The sequence below is a fragment of the Tamandua tetradactyla genome, chromosome 19 (assembly GCF_023851605.1).
Source record: "Tamandua tetradactyla isolate mTamTet1 chromosome 19, mTamTet1.pri, whole genome shotgun sequence".
NCBI lineage: Eukaryota > Metazoa > Chordata > Mammalia > Pilosa > Myrmecophagidae > Tamandua > Tamandua tetradactyla.
Window position 1 is genome coordinate 70,817,260 of NC_135345.1, and position 24,701 is coordinate 70,841,960.

General features: G+C 34.7%; 1 protein-coding gene and 1 pseudogene across 2 annotated transcripts; one reads left to right on the forward strand and one right to left on the reverse strand.

Moving 5' to 3' along the window:
• Positions 1 to 19: 19 nt before the first annotated feature.
• Positions 20 to 24,109, reverse strand: LOC143663307 (sulfotransferase 1E1-like). Of its 2 annotated transcripts, none has more exons than XM_077137033.1 (8): positions 23,902 to 24,109; positions 16,065 to 16,226; positions 14,915 to 15,037; positions 12,228 to 12,325; positions 8,738 to 8,864; positions 7,048 to 7,142; positions 4,004 to 4,184; positions 20 to 2,450 (listed from the first exon to the last, which is right to left on the reverse strand). In XM_077137033.1, the coding sequence occupies exons 1-8, from the start codon at positions 24,011 to 24,013 to the stop codon at positions 2,338 to 2,340; spliced, it is 1,011 nt and encodes a 336-aa protein (XP_076993148.1). In that variant the 5' UTR covers positions 24,014 to 24,109; the 3' UTR covers positions 20 to 2,337. The 2 variants fall into 2 exon arrangements, with proteins under 2 accessions (XP_076993148.1, XP_076993149.1); XM_077137034.1 differs by lacking the exon at positions 23,902 to 24,109 and adding an exon at positions 23,168 to 23,416 and having other exon boundaries at positions 30 to 2,450.
• LOC143663747 (V-type proton ATPase subunit G 1 pseudogene) lies at positions 20,696 to 21,045 on the forward strand (annotated as a pseudogene).
• Positions 24,110 to 24,701: the final 592 nt, after the last annotated feature.

Consider the following 24,701-nt stretch of genomic DNA (forward strand, 5'->3'; position numbering starts at 1 on the left):
AATAAATGACTATGTGTTAGGTGTGAGTGGGGGTTAAGAATGAAACAAAGATGTACTCAATCTCTCAATAACTCAATTTTATTGTAAGATATTAAACAGATGCCATCAGTTTTGACAATGAAAGTTAACAGAAGACCATGACAGTTAATTTTATTAATGTTAACAAATATTCTCTGTCTCCATTTGCCTCTGGGAGGAGTGTAATTTTCTGAGTGTTGGGGATTGAATAATGTCTCTCTCAAAAGATGTTCAGGTCCCAAACCCGGGTCCTGTGGGTGAAACTCACTTGTAAATAGGAACTTCAAAGATGTCATTAAGGGGTGCTCAAGATGAATGTCATTTTTCAGAGGGTCCACTTTCCCAAATCCTAATTATTATTGATCTATAAATCACTGCCTACTTGATTGAAATATTTATATAAAATATTCTCTAGTAATGAATTGCACAAACTTTCAGAACCTATGTGTGTATATAATGCATATGTATGTGTATATATAAATATATATATATATGTGCAAGTAAGTCTGTGATTATATACTTACAATACATAGATATATTAAACAAGATTGAAATAAATGAAAAGACATGCTGTATTCTAATGATGGATTATGTCTTCTTTCTCTTCTGGGTTCTCTTGACTTCCAGCTTCTGGCTGCTCTTCATGGCTTCTTTCTTTCTGTGCCCAATTTCCTTTGTTTATAAGGAGTTCAGCCATATTGGATCAAGGTTCACCTTCATTCATCTTGAAAGAAGAAGACATTGCCATGCGCACTGCCATCTGACAGAGAAGCTAAGAACCAAGGAGAGCTGCTATCCAGCCCGAGAATGTCATGGTATTCTTGGAGGAAACTGCCATCTGACAGAAAAGCTAAGAACCAAGGATAGCTGCTAGCCAGCCCAAGAATGTCACAGTGTTCTTGGAGGAAGCATCACCTTGCTAATGCCTCAAATTTGGACTTCTAGCCTCAAACTGTGAGCCAATAAATTCATGTTGTCTAAGCCAAACTATTGTATATTATTTGTTTTAGCTTCCAGGAAATTAAGACTCTGCCCAAATGACTTTTGACTTTAACCATAGTTCTTTGCTTTGCCCAATGGAATGTGAACAGAAGTGAGAACATTCCAATGATGCTTTAAGAGAAATCACATTTATATTTAGTCTGTTGTTCTTTCCTTCACCTTGAGAATATGCATGTCTGCCAAAGGGATGGCTCCTTCAGATTGGGTGTCAGAATGAAAAATACATCCATCAGAGTCATACCCTGTCTAAAGCCTGAAAACATGTGGCAGCCTAAAAGTAATGTGATCATATTGTTGCAGTTAATGAGAGATTTGGGATTGTTTGTTGCTTCAGCAAAGGTAACAAATACACTTACTTTTCATAGACCTTTCTTAAAATAATTGCTAAGATGAAGACTAGTTTAAATGTAATGTTTTACCTATGAGTAGCTGTTCTAAATAATAGTTGCAGTTGTATAATAACTCTGCTTCTTCACAGACAACTTTGATCTTGAGATTCAGAGGTGTGAACAAAAAGGATTGGATAATTCAGTTAAAATTATCATTCAACAGTTCCAATAATTGACAAAAATGAGGAAAAGGTATTTTAATTGGGAAAAGAGTGTGCATAAGAAATTTCCTTCCGAAACTCTTGTAAATATTTATGAGAACATACTATGTATAAGTCTCTGTTCCATGTCCCTGGTTTATATCAGTAAATAAAACAACCCCTTGCCTTCATGAAGTTTAATTTCTGTTGGACTAGAGAAAGACAGACCCGGGGCCACTTTGATCAATTTGAAGAATGATAGGCTTGTCCACCTTGATGTCACCATTTCTCTCTTTGTAATTGACTTGTATTTTGTGGAGAGATGAAACTAGTTTCTGCAAATATCTTGTTTCCACATTGGATCAGTTATATTTTGCAGTGCTACAAATTATCCTAAAACATAGTAGCTTAATCCAACTCTTGACTGATGGGCTTGAAAATACCAGCAGGCTTTCTTTACTATGTTAATATTGATCTTTTAGAATATTTTGGGATTTGGAACAAAGAACTTAGAATACTTCATGAAATACATTATTTTTTCCACACAAATCAGTTATAGGTTTCCTTTCACACCTGGCTTGATAATTCAAAAAGAAGGGCCAACTTTAGTCACCAATTTAGGGAAAGATAAATTCCAAATTAAGCCATTTTGCAGAAAGTGAAAAAAAAATCAGGAAAGAAATTATTACTACACTTCTTAATCTAGGAACAATTAAAAATAACTTTTTCAATTTTCTTCTCTTTTTTTCTGAAATTTTTTCTCAGAAATAATAAGAAAGAAAACATTCTTAGATTTCAGTTCGGACCTTCAGTGTACACCCTTTCATTTGCTGCTCATAATGCATATCAAATCTCTCATTCAGGGCTACAGTAAAGTAATTCTTCCAGTCTCCTATAACACCTGTAACAAAAGAGGATAAAAAACAATAAATATTAATTATGTCCTCAAGCCACAACCATGAGGTTTTCTAATATTCATTAACTTTGAGAACTCCTACTCAAATTTTGCTTTTATAATTTTCAATTATAATAATGAAATGTATATCATAAATGATAGACATAGTTTAACCTGTAAAGGTGCACTTGTCTTCGTTTTCGTTTTTTTAATAAAAGTACAGCACGTTTCATTTTCTAACTCTTTTCGCTTACGCGACCTCGTAATTCCTCTCCAGTACCCCCTTCAGGTGCTGGGCTACTAGAATGTGATCTATTTCTCACCCACTCCCAAGATCGTAAGTATCACCTTCATGCTCATAACACTCAAATCCAACTTTGTACGTCCATATTCAAATCTTTATATGGCATTGCTCCCTTAGAAGCCTCCCAAATTCAACTAGTACAAAAATAAATTCATTTTCTTCCCCACCAAATTTTGTTTTCTCTGTGTCATTTTCCATCATTTGATTAATGGCAACACCAAGTTATCCAGAGGATAAACTTGGAAGTTATCACTCTTCCCCTTAATCCTAATATCTAATTCTTTATTCATATTCATGTTCTCTCCACATCCATTGTCTCCTTGCTATGTCTGCTGCCACTGCTACTTAGGGAAGCTTCTCAGAATTTCCATCCTTAGTTATTATATAAACTGAACAAGCCATTTCCATTCTGTTTTCAACACACCGAACATTCCCTTGGCAGACAGAAGTAACCCTCCTCTTTAAATTAGTCAGTGATTTACCTACCTCCAATTTCTTAGTTCTAAGCTTTCATGCTGTGATAACCCAAAAAGCAGAAGAAAGGAAATGTGTACCCGAGGGTTGGTCAGAGTCTGAATGAATAGCAGTAGGCAACCTTCTGCAAGCATAACAATTATTTTAAACTCAATGTTTTATTTTAGAAATATATGTGGTTGTTTTGGAAAAGGAGACTGAGTTAATCTGAGTAGTAGATAATTACAACTCAGTAGGTAATTTGAGAATTAGCTCCCTGTTCAGCGGCTCCCTGATTTTACCTAGTGGCAAGTCATCTTTCATATTGTTTTAAAAATCCTCTGACTCTCGCTGATAATTTGTTTCAAAGAGTAACATTTTCTTCATTCTGTTTCTGCTTCTTCTAAAAAGAAGATCACTAGAATTTAAAGAAACATATCCATGTAATGTACTTGGCACAACACCAAGGTACATAGTTAGGCCTAGTAAATGATAACTGGTAGAGTGATGTATTCATGCTGATGCAGGGGAAGCTGCTGGTTATTCTTAATATTATATTCTGAATATACTAAATAATAAAGAATAACAGCAATTTAGTAGTAGCAGTAGTAAAATGTTTTATGCTTCTGGGTACTGATAGCTCATTCACGAGAGTACCCGAAAGGGCATTAGCCCTGAATAAAGCGGAAGCTGAATAAACCTCATGGATACATCATGAAATGACCTCAATAGGTTTTTAATTATCACCATTTCAAGTTGTAGTTTCCGAAAGCAATGGAGGCAAACCCCATGATTTCCTCACCCTTTCTAAGGAAAGGAGACACTTTTTGGTCCATCATGTTTTCTGGTAGTGTTGTGTAATTGGTAGCTGGATTGTTCTTCATCTCTTGGAATGAAGTATGGCGTACAATCTTATCCACAATCTCCTCTGATGGCTTCCTTCCCAAGAACTGCATAATTTTTTTCACCTCTTTTCTGATATCCTAGGAGAAAAAAATGCTAAAAACTGAGAAAATTGCTAATTGGATTGATTTTAAAAAGAGATAATCTTTCCCTTTTTTCATTAATCTGGAATTAGACTTCCAATGACAAGAAACAATAGACAACAGAAATGCCACTTCTTGGGGAAGTGATTTAGTTTAACTCCATCCATAAAATGGATACATGAGATGCATTAAGATTGTTAGAAGAATTAAATGAGATGGTGTTTAAGTGCTTAGTATTTTAGTATGTGCTTAATAAATAATACGCATGAATATGATCATAAATTCGCAAAGACTAATATCCCCTGTGAAAGATCAAATTTGGGAGCTAAGAATATGCACATGGCTTCCTTTTTTTTCTCTTAATTTATCGGAGACATCTACATGTCACTGCTATAGTGTACCTTATTATCCTGCCAAACCACCCAATGCAACTATTTGCAGTACCAACTACACAGAATGCTGTTCCTAACTTCTCTGCATAACACATTATACCTTGCCTGGAAAACTTCAGCTGAAGTATCATCTTGGCTACCAGTTTAAGTTGGATGACCCTCTTTTTGATCCCATAAATTATCATATATCTATTTTACAATATAAGAAGTCTTATAATTTTTATTTTACTTGACTATTTTCCTCACAAGATGGATCTTTGTATACATTCTTAACATGTCTTGTTTTCTTTCTTCTTCATATACTGTAAAAACAACAAAAAATAGTCAATCTTCAGCTCTTTATTGATTTAAATGTAGAGAAAACCTAAATATGGCCATTATTGACCAAATTAGGGAATAAGAGAGAGAGATTGTACAATTTGGGTGAGGGGATGGGCGGATTAACTAACAAATTTTCTTTGTGTGCATTTTAAGTTTACTAATTGCGTTTGATATCTACTAACAGACACAATATTATATAACATAATGAAGTGCACATCCTGACTGTTTTTCTCTTACATTTATTTGTGCTAAATTCTACAGAGAAATAATTCAATTTTTAAAGTATTAAACAATATATTTTTAAATATGTCCTCATCAAAACAATTCTGGATGGGGCAGTATGATGGTGGCTTAATGGCAGAATTCTGACCTGCCATGCTGGAAATCCGGGTTCAATTCCCAGTGCCTGCCCATGTGGAGAAAAAAGAAAAAAAAACTGCTACAGGAAAACAATTCTGGATGATTTCAACACAGTGATGTATTTTAATAACTATGCAAAGATTTGATCATGGCATAGAGATCAGTTGCTTTCTTGATGCTAGCTAATAAAAGATGGGAGAAAAATAAATTTCTCATTTCTTAATAAAGAGATGATGTTCTTCTATCTTTTTAAAAATTATGATTATTGATAGAAATTATGAAGTGTGTGTAGATATGTTGCTTAAAGAATAAAAATAAATCTGCCACTCATTACCTACAACCCAACTAAGGAATAGAAATTCACAGTTTTTGAGTTTTCTCATTTGCAAGTTTCTGTCTGTGTTTTTTTCGCTTTCTACTCTCATTTCTCACACCACCCCCACAAACAAAATACTGCTCTCCCCAAATTGGAGTAATCATTCTTTTGTTTTATTTTATAGGTTTCAAACTTGCATGTGTGTCCCTAGAAAATACATAGTTCAGTTTTACCAGTTTTGAAGTATATGTATATATATTTTGTCTTTTTGGTTTTTTTTCTTTTCAACATTATATTTCCAAAATTCACCCATATTGATGTGTAATGTTCAAAGTTTATTCCTTTTATTTGCAACATTGCAGTAGGATTATACCATACATTATGCATTCATTCTTGGATATAATTATGTTTGGATAGCTTCCAACTTTTACAGTTATGGAAAATGCTGTTGTGAACATTGTACTTGTAATGCACACAAGCCTTTGTTTCTCAAGAGTATGAATTTAAGAGTAGAATTTCTGGGTGACAAGTTATGTGCAAGTTTGGCCTTGCTAGATAATGACAAATTGTTCTATAATGATTGTATCTTTTTACTGATTCACATCCTGACAAATATTTGTTATTTTCAGGCTTTTCAATTGTTGCCAGCCTAGTGGGTGTGAAAATGTACCTCACAATGATTTTTATTTTGAATTATGCGTATTACTAATGAAGTGAGGAAAAATTAGATTATGAGGAAAACCTGAGGCAATCATCCCTTTGCAGATTGCTATTCCAATACCTTCAGTACTCTCTCTGTAAGTTTGATTTAATATATGTGGACATATCGCTCTATCCTACATATCCATTACTCTCATTTTCAAATATCCTATTTATCTTATTGTGCTGCATTCTAAGGAATTCACTAGCCTCCATTTGGCACTTCATTAATTTGTTAGTTATATTTTATCCATTATTCAATCCATTTCTTAATTTTCTTACTTCCTTTTTGTAATTATTAGAAATTTTATGTGGCTATTTTCTCAAATCATCCCTTCATTTGTAGTAGCTTCTTGTTTCTTTGTAAAGTTTTTAATTTCCTCTATTATCTATTTAAACATATTTGACATATGTGTTTTATAGTCTCATCTGATAATTCCAGCATCTGTAGATTTGGAAGCCATTGACTCTTCTTGTCCATTGTGATAACTTGTGTGTGTGTTCCTGTTGTTGTTTTGTTGTGTTATGCTTTATGAACTAAAGTTTTTCTCAATTTTATTTTTGGAACTTTTTTGAAATGTATTCATTCACAGAAAATTTTCATTTACTAGCTTCAAGTCTGTGCAAAAGTAACAGAATTATTGTGATCTCTTCCTTTAAAAATTTTGGAGGAGGCTACCATTATATATTTAGAGTCAGATATTTTTTACACTCCAGAGTGTAATGCTAACATTTTAGAAATTAAGTTGCCTGAGTGTTTCCAGGTTCTCACCTCTTTCAGGTCTTCATAGAAAAGAAATAGCACATGAGAGTTATTTCTCTTTTCCCACCAAGAACGTGTATGTTTATACCAGGAACCATAAGGAACTAAAATCAGAGAGAAAACAGTATAAAGGCATAGTGTCATCTCTGTACAGCTTGAAAATGAGTGCTCAATCAAACAGCATAAAAATAAATGAGTGATCATTGGATAAGAACTAATAGTACAACCTCACATCTTAAACAAATTTCTCTACGCAATAGAGGAAAAGTATGTTGAATAATTCATGTAGAGAAACTCATTCTCAAGTTTCATTATTATAATATAACTTATGAGACACTATGAAATTGATTATATGTATGTGGTCAAAATCAGGTTGTTAGTAAAGGGCCTTGAGGTAATAGAACTATCAAAGTTCTGATAGATGAGTCGATCCAGGTCTCAAATGCACCATTTGCAAATTAGCTCTACCAACTGGAACTAGTTACTATATAAGTATTTATTACACATTGGCAGGTTAGATGGTAAGGAGTTTCATCTTAGGGACTCAGTGTGATTCTCTCTAGAGTTATAAGATTTTGGAGATGATATTATATGACCAAACGCTGTCTCTTCTCTTCCCTTATCTTCTCTCACCCATATATGGGTATTTCATCCAATAAAAAGCTGACCATTCATATGTTTGAGTCAAAGTATTCTACTTTGCATTAAGTCATTATATACCTCTTCGGTAATTTTGTTTTACCTGATATTACAGAAAGAGTTATATAGTGATAAATAGAATATCATTATTCACTACTCTTGTAGATGTGTATCATTTCTCTTCTGCCCTACAAAGTGGGTCATTTATCTCGGGGAAATATGTTTTATTCCTGATGCTTCCACACAAATTACCTCCAAAAGACACAAAGCACATATATCCTGCTTTTATTGGGTCAATGTTATCTTCTCTGTGTACAAAATGGCATTAGTGCAATTTTTCTTTATAATTATTATTCCAGCATTAGACCGGCCTTCTTTAGCGAACACTAGTCTATCCTATACCATTTCTTCCTTAAATCTAAATACTCAGTTGCTTTAGCCTGAGGTTAAATGTAGTGGCAAAAGTTCCCAGAATTTCTTCTTAAGACACCTTGAACTTGTCCAAGAAATCTGGTTGAAAGATTGAGACTCCATCTGGATAGAAAGAGCAAGGGCTTTCCAAACTTTCGGATTTCTTTGTGGATTGTGGGCAGTATTACCACCTGTATAGCCTTAAATTCTATGAGCCATTCCCCAGCTTTCTTTTGTTAAACAGAATAATACAGCTAAAAGACCTGAAATCATACTTTGAAACAAGTAGATATTTTTTCTCTTCTATTGCTTTCTTCTCTGCTCAAAGGAGTTGTGGTAACAGTGTGAAATAATTTCCTAATTAAAAAAAAAAAGACAAGAGACAGAACTGGTCACTTTGTCTCAATCTTAGAGACAAACACACTTCTATATATTTATTTGTAGCTGGACTAGAGCAACAAGATTCTGCAAATTTCCATCCACATCTAGATACCCTATTCTTGCAATAATCTTCAAGGGCCTCTAAAATCTCTGTGCTTCTACTAAGGATAGGGGAAGATAACAGATAACAGAAATCTGTGGGCTGAGATGTTATTTGTCTTAATATCACTTACTTTGAAGAGGGCAAGCAAAAGGAAATGTTTCTTACCTTGTCCATCCATGAATTTCTCCACAAACTCTGGAAAGGTTCCAGGATTTGGGTGAATAGGTACCATTAGAAAGAAATAATAAAAAGAAACTGCCACATCTTTGGGATTCCGGCAGACATAGATCATCTAATGGGAAAAAATTATATATTAGATGACTTCATTTGTTTTAAATATAGTCTCATCAGGCTTTAAAAAGAAAGCATTTATGTTTCCAGCTACAAAGTTGATACATATTCATTCTAGAAAATGTATAAAATATTTAAAAGTCTAGAGAATAACACACATTCCATAATCTAGTAACAGAGATTGGTCCATTGTTAGTTATGCAGTTTTCACATATAATAGCTCATTTGAGTCTCCCAAATCCCCTTGATGTAGACTGGGATAATTAGATTATAACTATCCTAAATTTAAATGGAGAAACTAAACTGAAGCTGTAGAGAACAAATCAATTGGAGGGCATGATAACAGTAAATCATTCAGCAAACAAGAATGTATCCTCTGGTCTTCATCCTGCATCATCATAATGCGTACTACTGTATGTAGATATAAAGAGTCCTGCAGTTTCCTCATTTGTGATATTGGGAAAAAGGCATGTTTCTGAGGGTTTATTTAAACATACATCTACATCAGTGAAAATATCATCTCTACCCTCATATTGCTGAGTTTCCGTTTGACATACAGTGGAAACACCATTTAACTAGAAGCCAGGAAGATTTCTATAGTTTATTTGCTAGTTCTTGGACTAAGAAGATCTGTAATCTTTGCAAAACACTGATCATTTTGGACCAAATTTTCTTTTCACTAAGTAAGTGAGTTGGATTAAATTGCTATGGTGTCTAGATCTGATATATAATGCTCCAGAAAAAGATCTTCAAAAGTGAATTCCACTGTAGTTGTGGCCTCCTCCTCTTCCTTCCAGCACTTAACCAATGCTTTCTAGGAGAGATGCTCCTGACTTTGCACTGATCATTGGATCTGATTAGTGCAATACTTTGCCTTACTCAAGTTTTTCCTTTTCCGAACAATTTTGAAGTAATTTTCTAGTTTATTCTTGAAAAGTTTGCCTCATATTTTTAAGGATCTACTGTAAAACACTCCAATTATTACAGAATAAAAATGCACTTTCTGGTCAAAAGTCAATTTCTGGAGATTGTGGGGAGATGACAGAGTAGGAAGATCTAAGGATCAGTCCCTCTACTAAAACAACTATTATGCGTGCAGGAACTATCTGAACCAACTATTTGAAATTTCAGAATCCAGTAGAACACTGTGTAGCATCCACCAAAACCAAGAGGAAGAGTCTCATTAATTACAATAAATATCAGTATACTCATCACTTGAAGCAGCAGATATTGGTACCTATCCACACTGTCTCTGCAGCCCACAGTAGGGTCTGGTCCCTGACATAGACAGTGGGTGTAAGAAAGGGATATAAAAATCTACTTCCCCAAGATCCAGGGTAGGCAAAGCCCAAATACTTATCACAGCTTTTGATTAGTGACTTCAGATCACTGGGGACACAACTCTAAGGGCGACCATTATTCCAACCCATTCTGGACAAAGGCAGCAGAGGAACTTTAAAGATGCTAGGCTTCCTTTGAGCTTTGGGGACAAATGAAGGGCTGCATTGTTGGGGCGTCAAGAAAATCAGCTTTTGGGAGCCATGGAAGAAGCTCTTCCTGGCCTGTCCTTCATCCCCTCTCCATGACAGTTTGGAACTGGTCTATGTCTCCACTAAGGGTCTCCTGCCTTTTTCCATCTAGGAAAGACTAACTTAGGAACCTCCTCCACAGCATGTCCCTCTCCCAGAATTTGATCTTCATGCAAAAGCAGCTTGAGACAATGAAAACAGTGTAAGAAACATTTGGGAGAGAGTTGAGAGGTTATTCTGGATGCTACTCTTATGCAAGCTTCAGCTAGATATTGCTATTTGCCATGGTTTACCAAACCCCAATCAAAGCCATTCCTGTCAACCCCAAAGAACATGTCAGGCTCTATCTGAGATTCTACAAAAGTTCCATGCACTGTGATTACTTTCCAGAAACCTACAACCTCCAGACAGGTTCCCAGGCCAGATAAGTCCTGAAACCCAGAAGACCCAGCCTCTCCAGAACATCAACTAGTTTCATTTCCCTATCCCATATTGTTGACAGCTCTTTCCCACATGAAAAAGTTGGAATAGATCGAGACCAAATACCCCTAGAGACTGGGAGAGAAATCAAGGGAGAAAGAGGAGTTAGAGAAGTTAGGAATTAATAAATGAGTATGAGTGCTGAGTCATTATATTGATATGTTTTTTACTCTCTAGCATCTTGGAGCAGCTAGAAGGAAAAACCTAAAATTGTGGAACTGTAACCCATACCTAGCTCTGAAATCTGTTCTATAACTACTTGTTATGATACACTTTGAAATTAACTGCTTTTCTGTATATGTGTTATACTTCACAATTTAAAAATGTTAAAAAAAGAAACATTTGAGAGAAAAAGGAGGTCTGTCACATGGGAAATAGAGGCGTTCAAACTCATATAAACAGGGGGACTCCTATGCAACTAGCAAGTACAAGCTCAAGACAAGACAGTCCTGAAAAATTCATGAAAAAGCTTGTAGATCTAATAAATGAATTCATCAAAGTGGCAGGGTACATGATCAACACCCCAAAATCAGTAGAGATTACACACAACCAATGAACAGTCATAATAAGAAATCAAGGTAAAAATCCATTTACAATAGCAACTAAAAGATTCAAATTTCTAGGAATAAATCTAATCAAAGAATGAAAGGACTTATACAGAGAAAACTACAAAAAACATTGCCAAAAGAAATTAAAGGAGACCTAAAAAAATGGAAGGACATTCTGTGTTCATGGATTGGAAGAAAATTATTAAGATGTCAATTCTACCCAAAGCAATTTACATATTCAACACAATCCTAATAAAAATTCCAATAGCCTTCTTGGCAGAAATGGAAAAGCTAATCATCAAATTTATATGGATGGCTGAGGGGCCCTAAATAGCCAAAGAAATCTTGAAGAAGAAGAACAAAGTTGGAGGATACACACCTCCTGATATTAAAACTTATTACAAAGCCACAAAAATTTAAAACAACATTGTCCTGGCACAAGGGCAGACATACAGACCAATGGAATTGAATTGAGAGTTCAGAAATCAACCTTCAGATTTATGGATAACAGATTTTTGACAAAGGGGCAAAGATAACTCAATTGGTAAAGAACACTCCCTTGAATAAATGTTTCTGGGAAAACTGGATGCCCATTTACCACAGAATGAAGGTGGACCCTTACCTCACACCATATACGATTTGAAAATGCATTCTGGTTTCTCTAATTATACTGATGATAACCCACATCTTTAAAATGCTTATAGATTAAAAAAATACCTAAAATCTATGTTAGAGTGATACATGATTTGATCATTTTATTAGTACTTTTAGTTGGATGCAGTTTTAGGAATACTTGACCCTAGTTACCTTGCAGTTCTTTTCCCAAAATGAGTTCGGAAGATGTTCAGAGGACAGATGAGTCTTCACTATTCTAGGTGACAGCATCTCTTTTAATTGTTCTACTCCTGATTTTTAAAAAATGAGTGTCAGACAACATCAGAATTAAAAATATATAATTTATATGTATTTATAATTTAAATGAATATATATACTTATTTTTAAAAGGAAGTGACCTTTATATTGTGTTCATAATGATAATGGATACTTGATATGAAAAAATATAAAGATAGAAGAAATTATTTTAAAAATGATATTAATTAAAATTTTACCTCCTGAAAAAAACATTCTGACATTAACATTTTAATAAACAGCCTTCCATATATGCCCAGACTCACAACCAAGATACCATAATACAGTCAGTATTTTTGATATATTTTTATTGTTTTTTCCCCTTAATATATTATACTTAAACTACAGTTCCATAACAAATAAAACATCCTAAAAGTTTTACAGATTTCATAGTGTTATTGTACCACATTTAACTTTTTTTCATTAATTAATCTATAGGTTATTTCCAATGTTCCACAATTTTAAAAGAATCTGTGATGAATATCCTTTTTCATCTATTCTTAAAAATGTATGGCTATTTCCCAGTGCTTAAAGTATTACTAGGTTTAGCCCGTAGAGAGATAAATAACACATGTAACTTGGCTTCACTGAACACATAAAGGAACTGCCATTATTCAAACTATTACAAATATGTGTTATACTATCAACCCTGTCAACATTTAAATTTAAATTTGCATGCTTTTCTATATAGAATACATAATTCTAACTGCTACCCTTGCTGAAAATTAATTTCTTGTGTTCTCTATATCCACACCTTAAAGTGCATGTATATCACTTTTGAAATCAACTTGAGAACATCTGATCAACAGAGATGGCACCATGAAATGCTCCAGAGTCCCATTTCCTCACTGTTTCTTTGAACAACTAGCAAAACTAACAAAGCATTCTTCCTCAAAGCAGTAACTGGGCAAGAGCTGTATCAAAAAAACACAGCCTTAAATATGGTAGGAGAAGTTCACGGCGCCCTTCTTGACCACTCTCCCAACTCAACAAGTCCTCAGTCCCATGGTGGGAACTTGACCCTGTTACAGCAGGAGAAGGATATCCCAATGTGTGTACTGGGGTGTAGGTAGGTTCCAGTTTATTGGGTGGCTGCCAGAGAGAATAAACAGGAAACATGTCTCTACCTCACCCTCCCAAACAGAAGAAACTTGCACAGCTAAAGTAATTTAGGAGCCAATTAAGTCAACAGGCCTTGGAGCAAAGGAGTATGTGATTTAAGAAATACATTAGAGGATTCAAGAGGTGGGGGGGGGAGTCTATTTCATAGGGAGTAAAAGGGACATTGGAATTCCAATTTAAGTCTAATTTTAGGGTAATTACTAAGAGGGACAAAATACCCAAGTTAACACTCTAAGATATTAAAGATAATCCACAAAATGGGAGAAAACATTGGAAATCCCACATATCTGATAATGGCTTAATATCCAAAATTTATAAAGAAATGTAATAACAGCAAAAAGACAAACAATCCAATTTAAACATGGGCAAAAGACTTGAATAGCATTTCTTCAAAGAACAGATACAAATTGCCAAAAAGTACATGCAAAGATAAACAACATCCTTAGCCATCAGGAAAATGCAGCTCAAAACCATTGTGAGATAACATTGTACACCCAATAGAAGGGCTAATATTTAAAAACAAAAGAAAGCAGAAAATAAGTGTTTAGAAGATGTGGAGAAAGAGGGATACTCATTCATTGTTGACGGGAATGTAAAATGGTACAACCCTTGTGCAAAGCAGTTTGGAAGTTCCTCAAAATTTAAATATTGAATTTCTATATGACCTGGCAATCCTACTTTTTAGGTGTCTGCCTAAAAGAATATAAAGTAGGGCCTCAAACACATACATGCACACAATGTTCATAACAACATTATGCATAATTGTTAAAAGGAGGCAAGCCAAGTGTCCATCGGCAGATGAATGGATAAGCAAAATGTGCTATCTACATAGAATGGAATATTATTAAGTCCTAAAAGGAAATGAAGGACTGATACATGTAACAGCATGAACACTGAAGACATCTTGTTTAGTAACATAAACCAGACACAGAAGGACAAATATTGTAGGATTATTGTAAGTCACATTACCATTAATTTGACTTCATAAAGTCAGAAACTAGAATATAGGTTACCAGTATCTGAGTGAGAATAAGGAATGAAGAGTTAATATTTAATTTGTGGAGCCTCTGTTTGACATGACTGAAAAAATTTGGCAATTGATGGTGGAAATGGTAGCATAACAAAATGAATGGGATCAATACCACTGATTTATATATTTGAAGGTGTTTAAAAGAGGAAAGTTTAGGTTATATATGTTACTAGAATAAAAATTTACAAACAAGCACAGGACTATACAACAAAGTGAACCCTAACATAAACTATGAACTATAATTCATAGTATAATTTTGGTTATATCATTTCATCAATTGTAACAAATATGCCATACTAATGTAAAGTGTTAACAATAGGGAAAATTGCCTGTGTCTGTGTGTATGGTGGTGATAATACAGGAGCACTATGTCCTCATAATTTTTCTGGAAACGTACACTTCTCTAATAATTGAAAAAAAAATTGAACATCACCATTCATTTGGCCTTCTGATCTGCATTCCAGGTAAGGTACTCGATAAAAAATAGCATCTTTGCACTTCTCCACATCACCCTCTTTATAGATCATGTATATGATTTCACTAACCCAGGTTGTGCCTGCAAGAATGAAGCAAATCTAAAATGAGTCTCTTGCCAACTATGCAGGATTAATGAAGGGAGTGCTGGAATTATAGTTAAAGAAGGTACTGATGGAATGTTATTTGTAAGCAAAGATACAATGCTGTTTGAAAGTGTTGGAAAAGTCACAAGACTCAAGAAATATTTCCTTTAAAAATATACTCTTACAGGACCTAAAAATAGTTTCAATAAATAAATATGAATATTGCATTAATAAACTGTTTGGGTAAGAGTACAGATTTTCCCATGATGAATTGTGACTTTTTTTTAAAGGTGACTGGCAATTGTGGACTTCAATTTTTGCAATAACGATAAGGAGACTTGGCAGAGTTTTCACCTGCCATGCTGGAAACCCAGGTTCGATTCCCAGTGCCTGCCCATGTTGGAAAAAAAAAAAGATAAGGAGACTTGAATAAATAGATAATGATGAGTTTTAGTATTTTTTAAATGCTCAGGGGAACCAAATAGAGGAAGCCTGGAATGGGCCTTTCTGATTTCTAAATGTCTGTGATTTTATATCACAAGAAATATGATGGAAAGTTTAGCTAATCTCTGAAAAAAAAAAGGTGTTCCTTAATAATGGAATTTTGTGGATAGATTTAAAGAAGAGCAGGTTAACTATAAGAGATTTTTTTAAGTATTCAAGGAAAAGTATTTATATTTTGTATATGCAAAGTTGACATTAATGACATAAGTCAAACATAGTTTATAGTTTGACTATATTGATGGTTCTGTATTCATCCATCACTATTAAATAGTTTCTAATGTGGCCAACATATAAATTTGTCAAAGTACTATTCAGCTTATAGGTACAGATTGTGGTCACAGAATAGAGCCATACTATGTTGCTATTCTGTGTTCATACAAAACTACCACATCTGACCTTATTTAATAGGTGGAATTAGTTGGAGTAGTAAGAAATGAACTGTCGAATGTTTACCATTCAAGATAGGTTTATCATTTCTATATGAAAGAGAAACAACCCCAATATATGTAGGAGACTTACCAGATCTGGGATAGGTGGCAATGACAACATCATCTGGTCTTGCCTGGAATGCTTCCACAGCATCCCAATATTTGGCAAATTCTTTATACATTATAAACCCATGGACTATACTAAAGTTTTCAGAGTAGTTATAATTGGAAGAATCCATCATAGATTGGAACACTGAAAGAAAAAAACGTTTTCCACATTGCATAGACTGAAAAACATTTTACCATCCATACTAATTGCGTACATTCAGGTCTTCCTAAGTGATTTAGTTTACTAATGCTGCTGGAATACAATATGCCAGAAATGGACTGACTTTCATAAAGGAGATATATTCAGTCACAAATTTACAGTTCTTTGGAGGAAAGGCAGTTACCTTCCCTGTAGCTTTCTCTGTCATATGGGGGTGCACAAAGTGACATCTGCTGACCCTCCCTCTATACTTCTGGGTTCAAACAGCTTTCTTTGGGGTGAAATGTGCTCCACCCTTTCTGAGGCCTGGGGCACCAGAACTCTTTCTGAACATTGAGGTGAAACCAAAACTCTTCCTGAATATCAAGGTGGAAGGCCCACCCTCTGTCCTCAAAGAAAAATCACCCCCTGAACAGGAATAGGTAGCTCCACTATCCCAGCCTAAGTTTTCTTGTCTACAGAATATAGCTTTCATAGTTCTGCCTCTCAGGTTATTCTTCCTTCTACATGTCCATTTTCTGTACCTTCCAGTCCAGACCAGAAGTGGTTGCATTCATACAGCCCTCACAAAAATTTGTTGGCTAGGCACATAGCATATGGGGATCAAAGCTTTCAGACAATAAGACCTTCCACAGATCCTTTCTGGATAACTGAATCTCCATGCCTGGCTTGTCTTGTAATGGCTGACTGGTTCCACGTTCGAGTAAATCTCATGAGAAGCACTATTCTCTGGGGTCTAACTTTCTAGAAGCCTAGAATTTTCCAGGCCATCAATTTCTGGTTTCTTTGCACCCAACAATTCAGTCCTCAGTTTATCCCTTTCTTGTAGTATTTTACTATAAGCTTCAAGGAGAAACCAGACTGCATTCTCCACATTTAGCTTGGAAATTTTCTCAATCATCACATTCAAGTTCTCTCTTCCATCCAGCACCAGGATACAATTTTGCCAAAATCTCAGCTATCTTAAAACAAGGGTTGCCTTCCTTCCAATTTGCAGCAACACATTGCTTTAAGGCTTCAATGGAAGTATCTTTATAGTCCATATTTCTACCAACAGTCTCTTCAAGACAATCTAGGCTTTCCCTATCAAGCTCCTCATAATTCTTCCAGAATCCTCCTTTTAACCATTTAAAAAGCCATTCCAAAAGCCATTCCAACATGTTTGGTGTTTGAAAATGGAACAGCATTCCACTTCTCTGGTACCAAAAGCTGTTTTAGTTTGCTGATACTTCTAGAATACAATGCACCAGAAATGAACTAGCTTTTATAAGTGGGATTTATTTAGTTACAAATTCACAGTTCATCAGAGGAAAGGCAGCTGGCTTCCCTCTGCTTTCTATATCACACAGAAGGCATACAGTGATGTCTGCTGGCCTTGTCTTCTGACTTCTGGCTTTCCCCAGGGCAATTCTATTTTGCATCTCCAAACATCTACATCTGAGCTGCTGAGTTCTCTTCTACTTCTCCTTTTAAGCCTCACTCATTGAGAAAGGCACTCCTCTTAGCTGACCATAGATGTAATTAGTCATAGATAAAGTAATATGCTGATTATTTAAGTCCACAGCAACAGACCAACTGCACCATCATCTGGCCAAGTTGACACCTAAACCTAACTAATACACTAAGTATCTACCATCTCCTAGTTACTGCACATAGGGGGTAAAGGTATGTGAAAGAGGTATTTGAAAAATCAGAGAGTTCTGGTTGATGAAGATGACCACATAACATGTTTTAGGGTACCTTTCCTCACACAGAATCTTTCAACCACTAGCAAAAACCAGAAGAGCTATCTTCCTCAAAACTCAAGAAAAAGAGTTAAAGGGTTGCACTAATTGGGTAAGAGCCAAATCAAGAAAATTCTCATAGTGCCCTTATTGGCCCTTCTTCACCCCTTCCCCCTGTGGTGTAAAGCCAGACTGCACTCCCATTATGTGACCCTGACCTTCGTCCAGAGGAACAGAGTAATCCCTATACACAAAATGGGATCCTTGTTTGTAGGTGCCAATAGATTGGTCACCTTTCAATCATGCCCACCAGAAAGATTGAAGCAGTGAACTTGTCACTGGATCACCTTTCCAGAACTTGCCTGCAGGCAGAAGCAGCTTGCTGTTTGATTGTTTAAGAAACAATTAAGTTAAAATGCCTAGTGGCAAAGTATTAACTACTTTAAAGCATACAACAAAACAACAGGGAGAAAGAGAAAACTATTTCATAGGGAATAGAGAAGGCATCCAAATTTCTAAAAATAAGGGTATTTCTAAGGTCAGGAGCCTTCACAAATCCAGGGCTCAGAAAAGACATACTGTATTTCACATGTATCTTCAATTGATCTTCTTGATAGAAGTTAAACTATAAAAGAGAGCACTAGCCATTCTAAAGTCAATTTGAAAAGATTGTGAAAGGTGTTTTTTTTTTTTTTTTTTGCATTGGTTTGCTTGCTTGCTTTTATTAGCTCTTGGCACTAAAGGAAATCTTTATCATATCACTAGATAAATACAAACTTAAGGAGAAGGCAGCTCAGGAACTAAACTACAGAGTTAACACTTCAAAATATTAAAATGTACAGTATACAACAAAAAAATCACAAGACAAACAAAGAAATAGGAAATGATGGCCCATCCAAAGGAATAAGATGAAAATCCAGAAAACTTCAGTGAAGAAGAAAGAGCTTTGGGCATGCTGGATGAAGACCTTTAAAAAGTGATTCTGAATATGCTCAAGAAGATAAAAGAAATAATGGAGACAGCGCTAACAGATTTTAGGAAAAAATGCATGAATAATACATTAATCTGAATAAAGACATAGAAATTTGAAAAGAAATTTTCAAATATTTGAAAAATATTTCTAAACAGAAATATTAGAGTTGAAGCCTGCAAAACTGAAATAAAAAATTCCCTTAAGAGTTTCAAGAGAGGATTGGATATGGCAGAAGATAGAATTAGTGACCATGAAAACAAGACAATGGAAATGATTTATTCAAGACCAATGAACTCAAACAGAATGAACTGAAAGACAACCACAGTCAGACATATGGTAGTCAAACTGGTGGAATGCCAAGGTCAGGGAGAGAGTTCTGAAAGCTGCAAGAAAAAAACAGTGTTACAAGGGGTCCCCAATAAGATTAAGTGCTGATTTCTCATCAGAAACCACAAAGGCAAGAAGGCAGTGGGATGAGATATTTAAAATGCTAAAAGAAAATAATTGCCAATAAGGACTTTTATATCTAGTGATACTGTCTTTCAAAAATGAGGGTGAGATTAAACATTCCAAGATAAACAAAAGCTGAAAGAGTTTGTTACCGTAAGACCTGTCCTACAAGAAATGTTAAAGGGAATTCTTCAGACTGAATGGAAAGGATGCTATGCAGTGGATTGAAATTCCCTAAAGAAACAAAGACTTCCAGTAAAGTAAGTTATTTTGGTAATTATAAAGGCCTGTTTTATTGTATTGTTGTTTTGATATATAATTCCACTTTTTGCTTCTTACAGTTACTAAAGTGCAAACATGTAAAAAGTAGTGACTAATCTGTGATATAGGACATACAATGTACAAAGATAGAATTTGTGACAAGTACAAAAAGATGATGGGGGAAAAGAAGGGTATAGGAACAGTGCATGTGTGAACTATTGAAAGTAAGTTGGTATTAAATCAAATATGACTTTTATAGATTTAGATATTAATACTTAATTGGTACAGAATTTCTGTTTGGTGTTATAAAAAAATTCTAACATGGATGTTGGTGATGGAAGCACAACATCATGAATGTAATTAACGCCACTGAATTACATATTTGAATGTGGTTCAAAGGGGGAGTTTTGGGTTGTATATATCATACTAGAATAAAAATTTAAAAACAACAACATAGGACTGCATAACATTGAAATCTAATGTAAATTATGGACTATATCTAATAATATAATTATAACTTTTTTTTATCAAATTTAACCAAATTACTACACTAAGCATTAATAATGCAGGTGGGAGGGTATATGGGAATTCTGTGTTTTCCAAAGACTTTTTAAAAAGTGATTTCTGCATGATTTTTCTGTAAAGCTATAATTTCTGTAATAAAAAAATAATAAAATGAAAAAGTTCAGGAATGTAGATCCAGAAGCTCCACTTCTAGGAAGCTCTCTTTGGAAAAATAATCAGAGCTTTGCAAATATATGTAGTTAGTGATACCCATCAAGAGATTGTTGATTATACTAAAAAACTATGAACAGCAAAAACATGGAATAATAGGGAAGGCATTTTGTGATGCCTCATTATGCACCAGTGAAAATGACATTGAGGAAAAATACTCATTGCCAAAGAAATAATGTATTCTTAAATGAATACCACAGACTTCAAGATAGTATGCTATGTGCAGTATAATTCCAGGTTATATATATATGTATTTTATATAAAAATATAGTTTTAGGCCACTTGCTTTGACCTGTAGAGCCACCACCACCATGCTTGGGCTGTCTCAGGGCTTCCAGCAGCTGCTGTCGACTGAGAAGAGCACCAACTTAAAGGTGTCCAAGGCTTGAAAGCGAAAGAACCAGAGGCTTGAGCAGTCCAAAGAAGCATCTTGGGCTGAAATTGAACAGTACCACCTGCAGAGAGAGAGTTGAAGGCCAAAGAAGCTGTGGCTCTGGGATCCCACAGCAAGTGTAGCACTATGGTGGAGAAGGAGACCCAGGAGACGATGACTGTCTTCCATACCTACTTCCAGAACAGGGAGGAAGTCCTAGGTGACTTCTTGGCCTTTGTCTGCAACATCCAGTCAGAAATCCATGAAAACTACTGCATAAATAGATAAGGGAGGAGTGCCTGCTCCATGGATTGGCCTTTTAGATGTCCTCATATGAAATATGAAGCTTCAGCAAAGCTAGAGTTATGTTCTCGTGGAAAGATATTAAATTATTTCTGCATGTTATATGATAGTTTCTTTCACTTTTTTCTAGAGTGGAAAACCTGGTTTCTTTGTACAGACTTAGACTTATCCAAACATTTCATCTTTTTGCCTCATATCTTAATGGGCATATTTTGTCTGCTTTCCTATGTAGTTTAGCTTCAAGCTACATATATGTCAATATTGGCTTTTTTGTTTTTAAATTTAGTACCATAAAGCACTTGAAGAAAGAAAAGGGTTAAATATTTTATGTCCCTAAGGCTCTCTTAAAGGTCGGGGCTTTACCTATGAGAAAGTATTTATATACTCACTTGTAGCCTGTATGAAGTAGCAGCCAGCCTTAAAATAGTCCTTTCTGGCTGAGAGTTAGAACAATGAATACCAGAACAATTGTTTGGGCTGCTTTTAGATTCTCTTAATAAAAATTACCAGATAGAATTCAAGAACTTGTATATTGCTTTTTTTACTTTAATGTACTGATAATCACCAAAAGTAAAGACTCGGTCGTGCAAATTTATATAAATATATATATTAGGAAAAAATAAGAAAATATATTTCGTCCTTTTCTTTTTAATACATGGCATGAGTTACAAACTCTAATTTATCTAGGTCTCAATGAAGTTATGCATCTAAGAAATAATTTGCCTTATACCAAGTCAGATGTATAAGGACAGATATTCATTGAGAAAAAACATATGTCATCTTGAGCCTATAGTTACTTCTGTCCTGCAACTATGTAATAGAAAGTAATAGAAAGTAACACAAAAATCAATTTAATTATTTTTTCCTTTATAAAAAGGAATTCATAGAAACATGGAGATATTCTCAGTAGAGATCTAAGTGTTCGTATATCTACAAATGTTGGAGAAAAAAATGAATTGGCAGTTTAACTGCACATTTCTGTACTATTCTGTAAATATTAGCTAATTATTTGTCTTCACTTCAACTGATACAATTTAGTTTTATTATCCAGACAAAATTGTTCTTTTGCCTATATGTGTGTATACACACACACACACACACACACACACGTGTGTATATTACCTTGAATCATATGAATTTTCTGATAGTCATACATTTGATTCACAAAATAACAATTTCTTTGTATTTAAAATAGCATAAATCTCCTCATTAATTATTTTCTGTCACCTATATTCCACTACTATTGCTTGTAGTCTCCATTCTTCTGCACCTCATGTCCCGCATTTATATAAACCACCCCTCTTTTCTTTGTGCCTTAAATCTTTATTAACATTTCCAGTGTGTGCAAACAGTACTATTTATTCTCAAGTCTGGTTTGAAAACATGTCAGTGGAAAAATCATGACAATTTTTACGGTGCAAATGTGGAGCCTGAATTTGGGCAAAGTGGCTGAGATCAGAAATTATCCTTTTGTACATCATTCTGTCCCAAACCCTTGCACCATATTTGTCCTAAAGTAGATGCTCAAAAATATTTGTTCAATTTAATTGTTAAATCAAGTCTCTCTGGACTCTCTAGTTTTTACTATAGATTCTTATATTAAAGCAAAATTAAAAAACAATGCACTGTTGAATGATTTACTGAGAACTTTGGACTTCCCTTAAATTTATCTGAACTCTTGCTCAAAGGTCACAGTAAAATTGGAAAAGCTCCTAATACTACTAGACTGCTTCTAGTACATTTGCAGGAGTGAACACCTGAGTAGAAGACAAGTCTCCACTCAACCTATTTCTACCCATCTTGTTTTATTCCCTCATCAGAAGAATAGAGAACATGTTCAGTGTGCAAGACTTACAAGTTAGCTATAATACTATCATTTTATGTTAAAACACTTTAAACAACAAAGCACTATAAAATATATTATTTTTAGTGACCAATTACTTTGCAAAGCTTTAAATTCATTAGACATTATTAACCAAAATGCCAATAAAGAATTTATTTTCTCTGTATTTTAACAGCTTTATAATACATAATTCACATTCTGTACTTTCTATATCTAAAATCTGATCATTAATACCAATAATAATAATCATAATCATAATACAACCTGGACAGATGATCCTGTGAAAGAAACAGAATGATCTCTTCAAATCTCGACACAGGTCTTAGGCTTTGAAAGAAGATAAGTACTACTTGTGCATTTGAAATGTTTCTTGTGGGTTTTATTCTGAAGGCCAGAAAAGGAAGTGGAGAATAATTTGTGGGGCTTGGCTTTATGAAGGCTGTGATGCAATGGAGTAGCATAGATGTGAATACAAACATGCAAATACAGCTCGTCACACAGAGTCGTGTTCATTCATACAGAGATATAGAAAGCCTCTGCTATTATTTTTCATTCTTTGGCTCATAGTCAAATTCCTAAATTTGCCAACAGTCATCAAAGGGGTTAGGGAGAGGGAGGGTGAAGAAGTGGCGAGAAAGAGGAAGAAGAAGGGTCTGGGGCAAAACATAAGAGAGATTGGAAGGGAGAGTCCCTTACTCACTTGCTGATGAATTATGACATAGGCTGGATTTGTCTCCAAAATAATCAACTAGTTAGAGGAGTGAGAGGAAAGGAGGAAGTGAGAGGGAAGAACCTGGAGTACAGCAAGGACCTCAGATCTAGAGACGTAACTCAGTTTACTGAGGACTGCCAAAGAAGGTTTTGTAGGAGTTGCTTGTGTCTTGACAAGTCAGTTGGAAAAAAAAACTTCTATTTAAAAGATTTGCCTTTTAATTCTTTGCCTTAAAAAGCAAAAAAAAGCTGAATACAGCTAAAGAAAGAATATAAATATCACTCACCTTTGGGTTGTTTGGCTTCTTTAATTGTATACGGTGGACTTTCAGACACGGTTGGATGAAACAAAATCATGGGAAACAAAAGAGGCCAAAGGTTTGTGGAATCTACTAACATTTGACTTTTTGCTTCTTCGTGTGTCGGTACCTATTCTGACCTCAACTGAAAACATTCCTTCTTCTGCCTGTCCTTCTCCAGCAATACCTCCAACCAGCCGGGTTAGTAATCTCATTTGCCTCTGAATTTTAATTGGATGACATTACCTTGGGGAAGCCATCTCCAACTCTTGCAAGACCAAGTTGGATATGTTTTTCCACTGTTCACATCAAACAGTTAATCCACTGTGCTATAATAAAAGTTTATTTGTACTAGATGGCAGCTTGAAGACAGGATATTTCTCTATAATCATTACACTGCTTGGAGTCTAGCACGCTAGGCATTGAATATATATTTACTGAATGAAAACAGCTGATTTGACAAGAAAGATAAGAAATTAAGAGAATAATAATTGTAGTTATAAAAGACAACAACATCCAGCCTTACCCAAAATATAAAGAGTTATATATATATATAGTTTCTGAGATGTGGGCTTATCATGATAGAAAATCAAGGTAAAGCAGGAGTGACCAGGGGGCTCAACTTTAGATATGAATATATTTGGTTTTATGTAATCTGTCAACTCATTTGAATTCAAATAAAAGGTGTGTGAAAACCATTGTTTTTATTAACTATACAAACTTAATGTGGATCACTAATTTTTAACTCTGTGGCATAGTTTCACTCTTAAGAAAGAAACAAAACTACT

Excerpts from the sequence above, each read along its gene's own strand:
- LOC143663307 (XM_077137033.1), bottom strand. The coding sequence starts at position 24,013 with ATGTTAGTAGATTCCACAAACCTTTGGCCTCTTTTGTTTCCCATGATT. Across the intron at positions 12,326-14,914 it reads ATCAGAAGGCCAAATGAATG|GAGTAGAACAATTAAAAGAG; the intron begins GTGATGTTCAAT and ends TTTAAAAATCAG. Across the intron at positions 4,185-7,047 it reads TCTATGAAGACCTGAAAGAG|GATATCAGAAAAGAGGTGAA; the intron begins GTGAGAACCTGG and ends TTTTTCTCCTAG.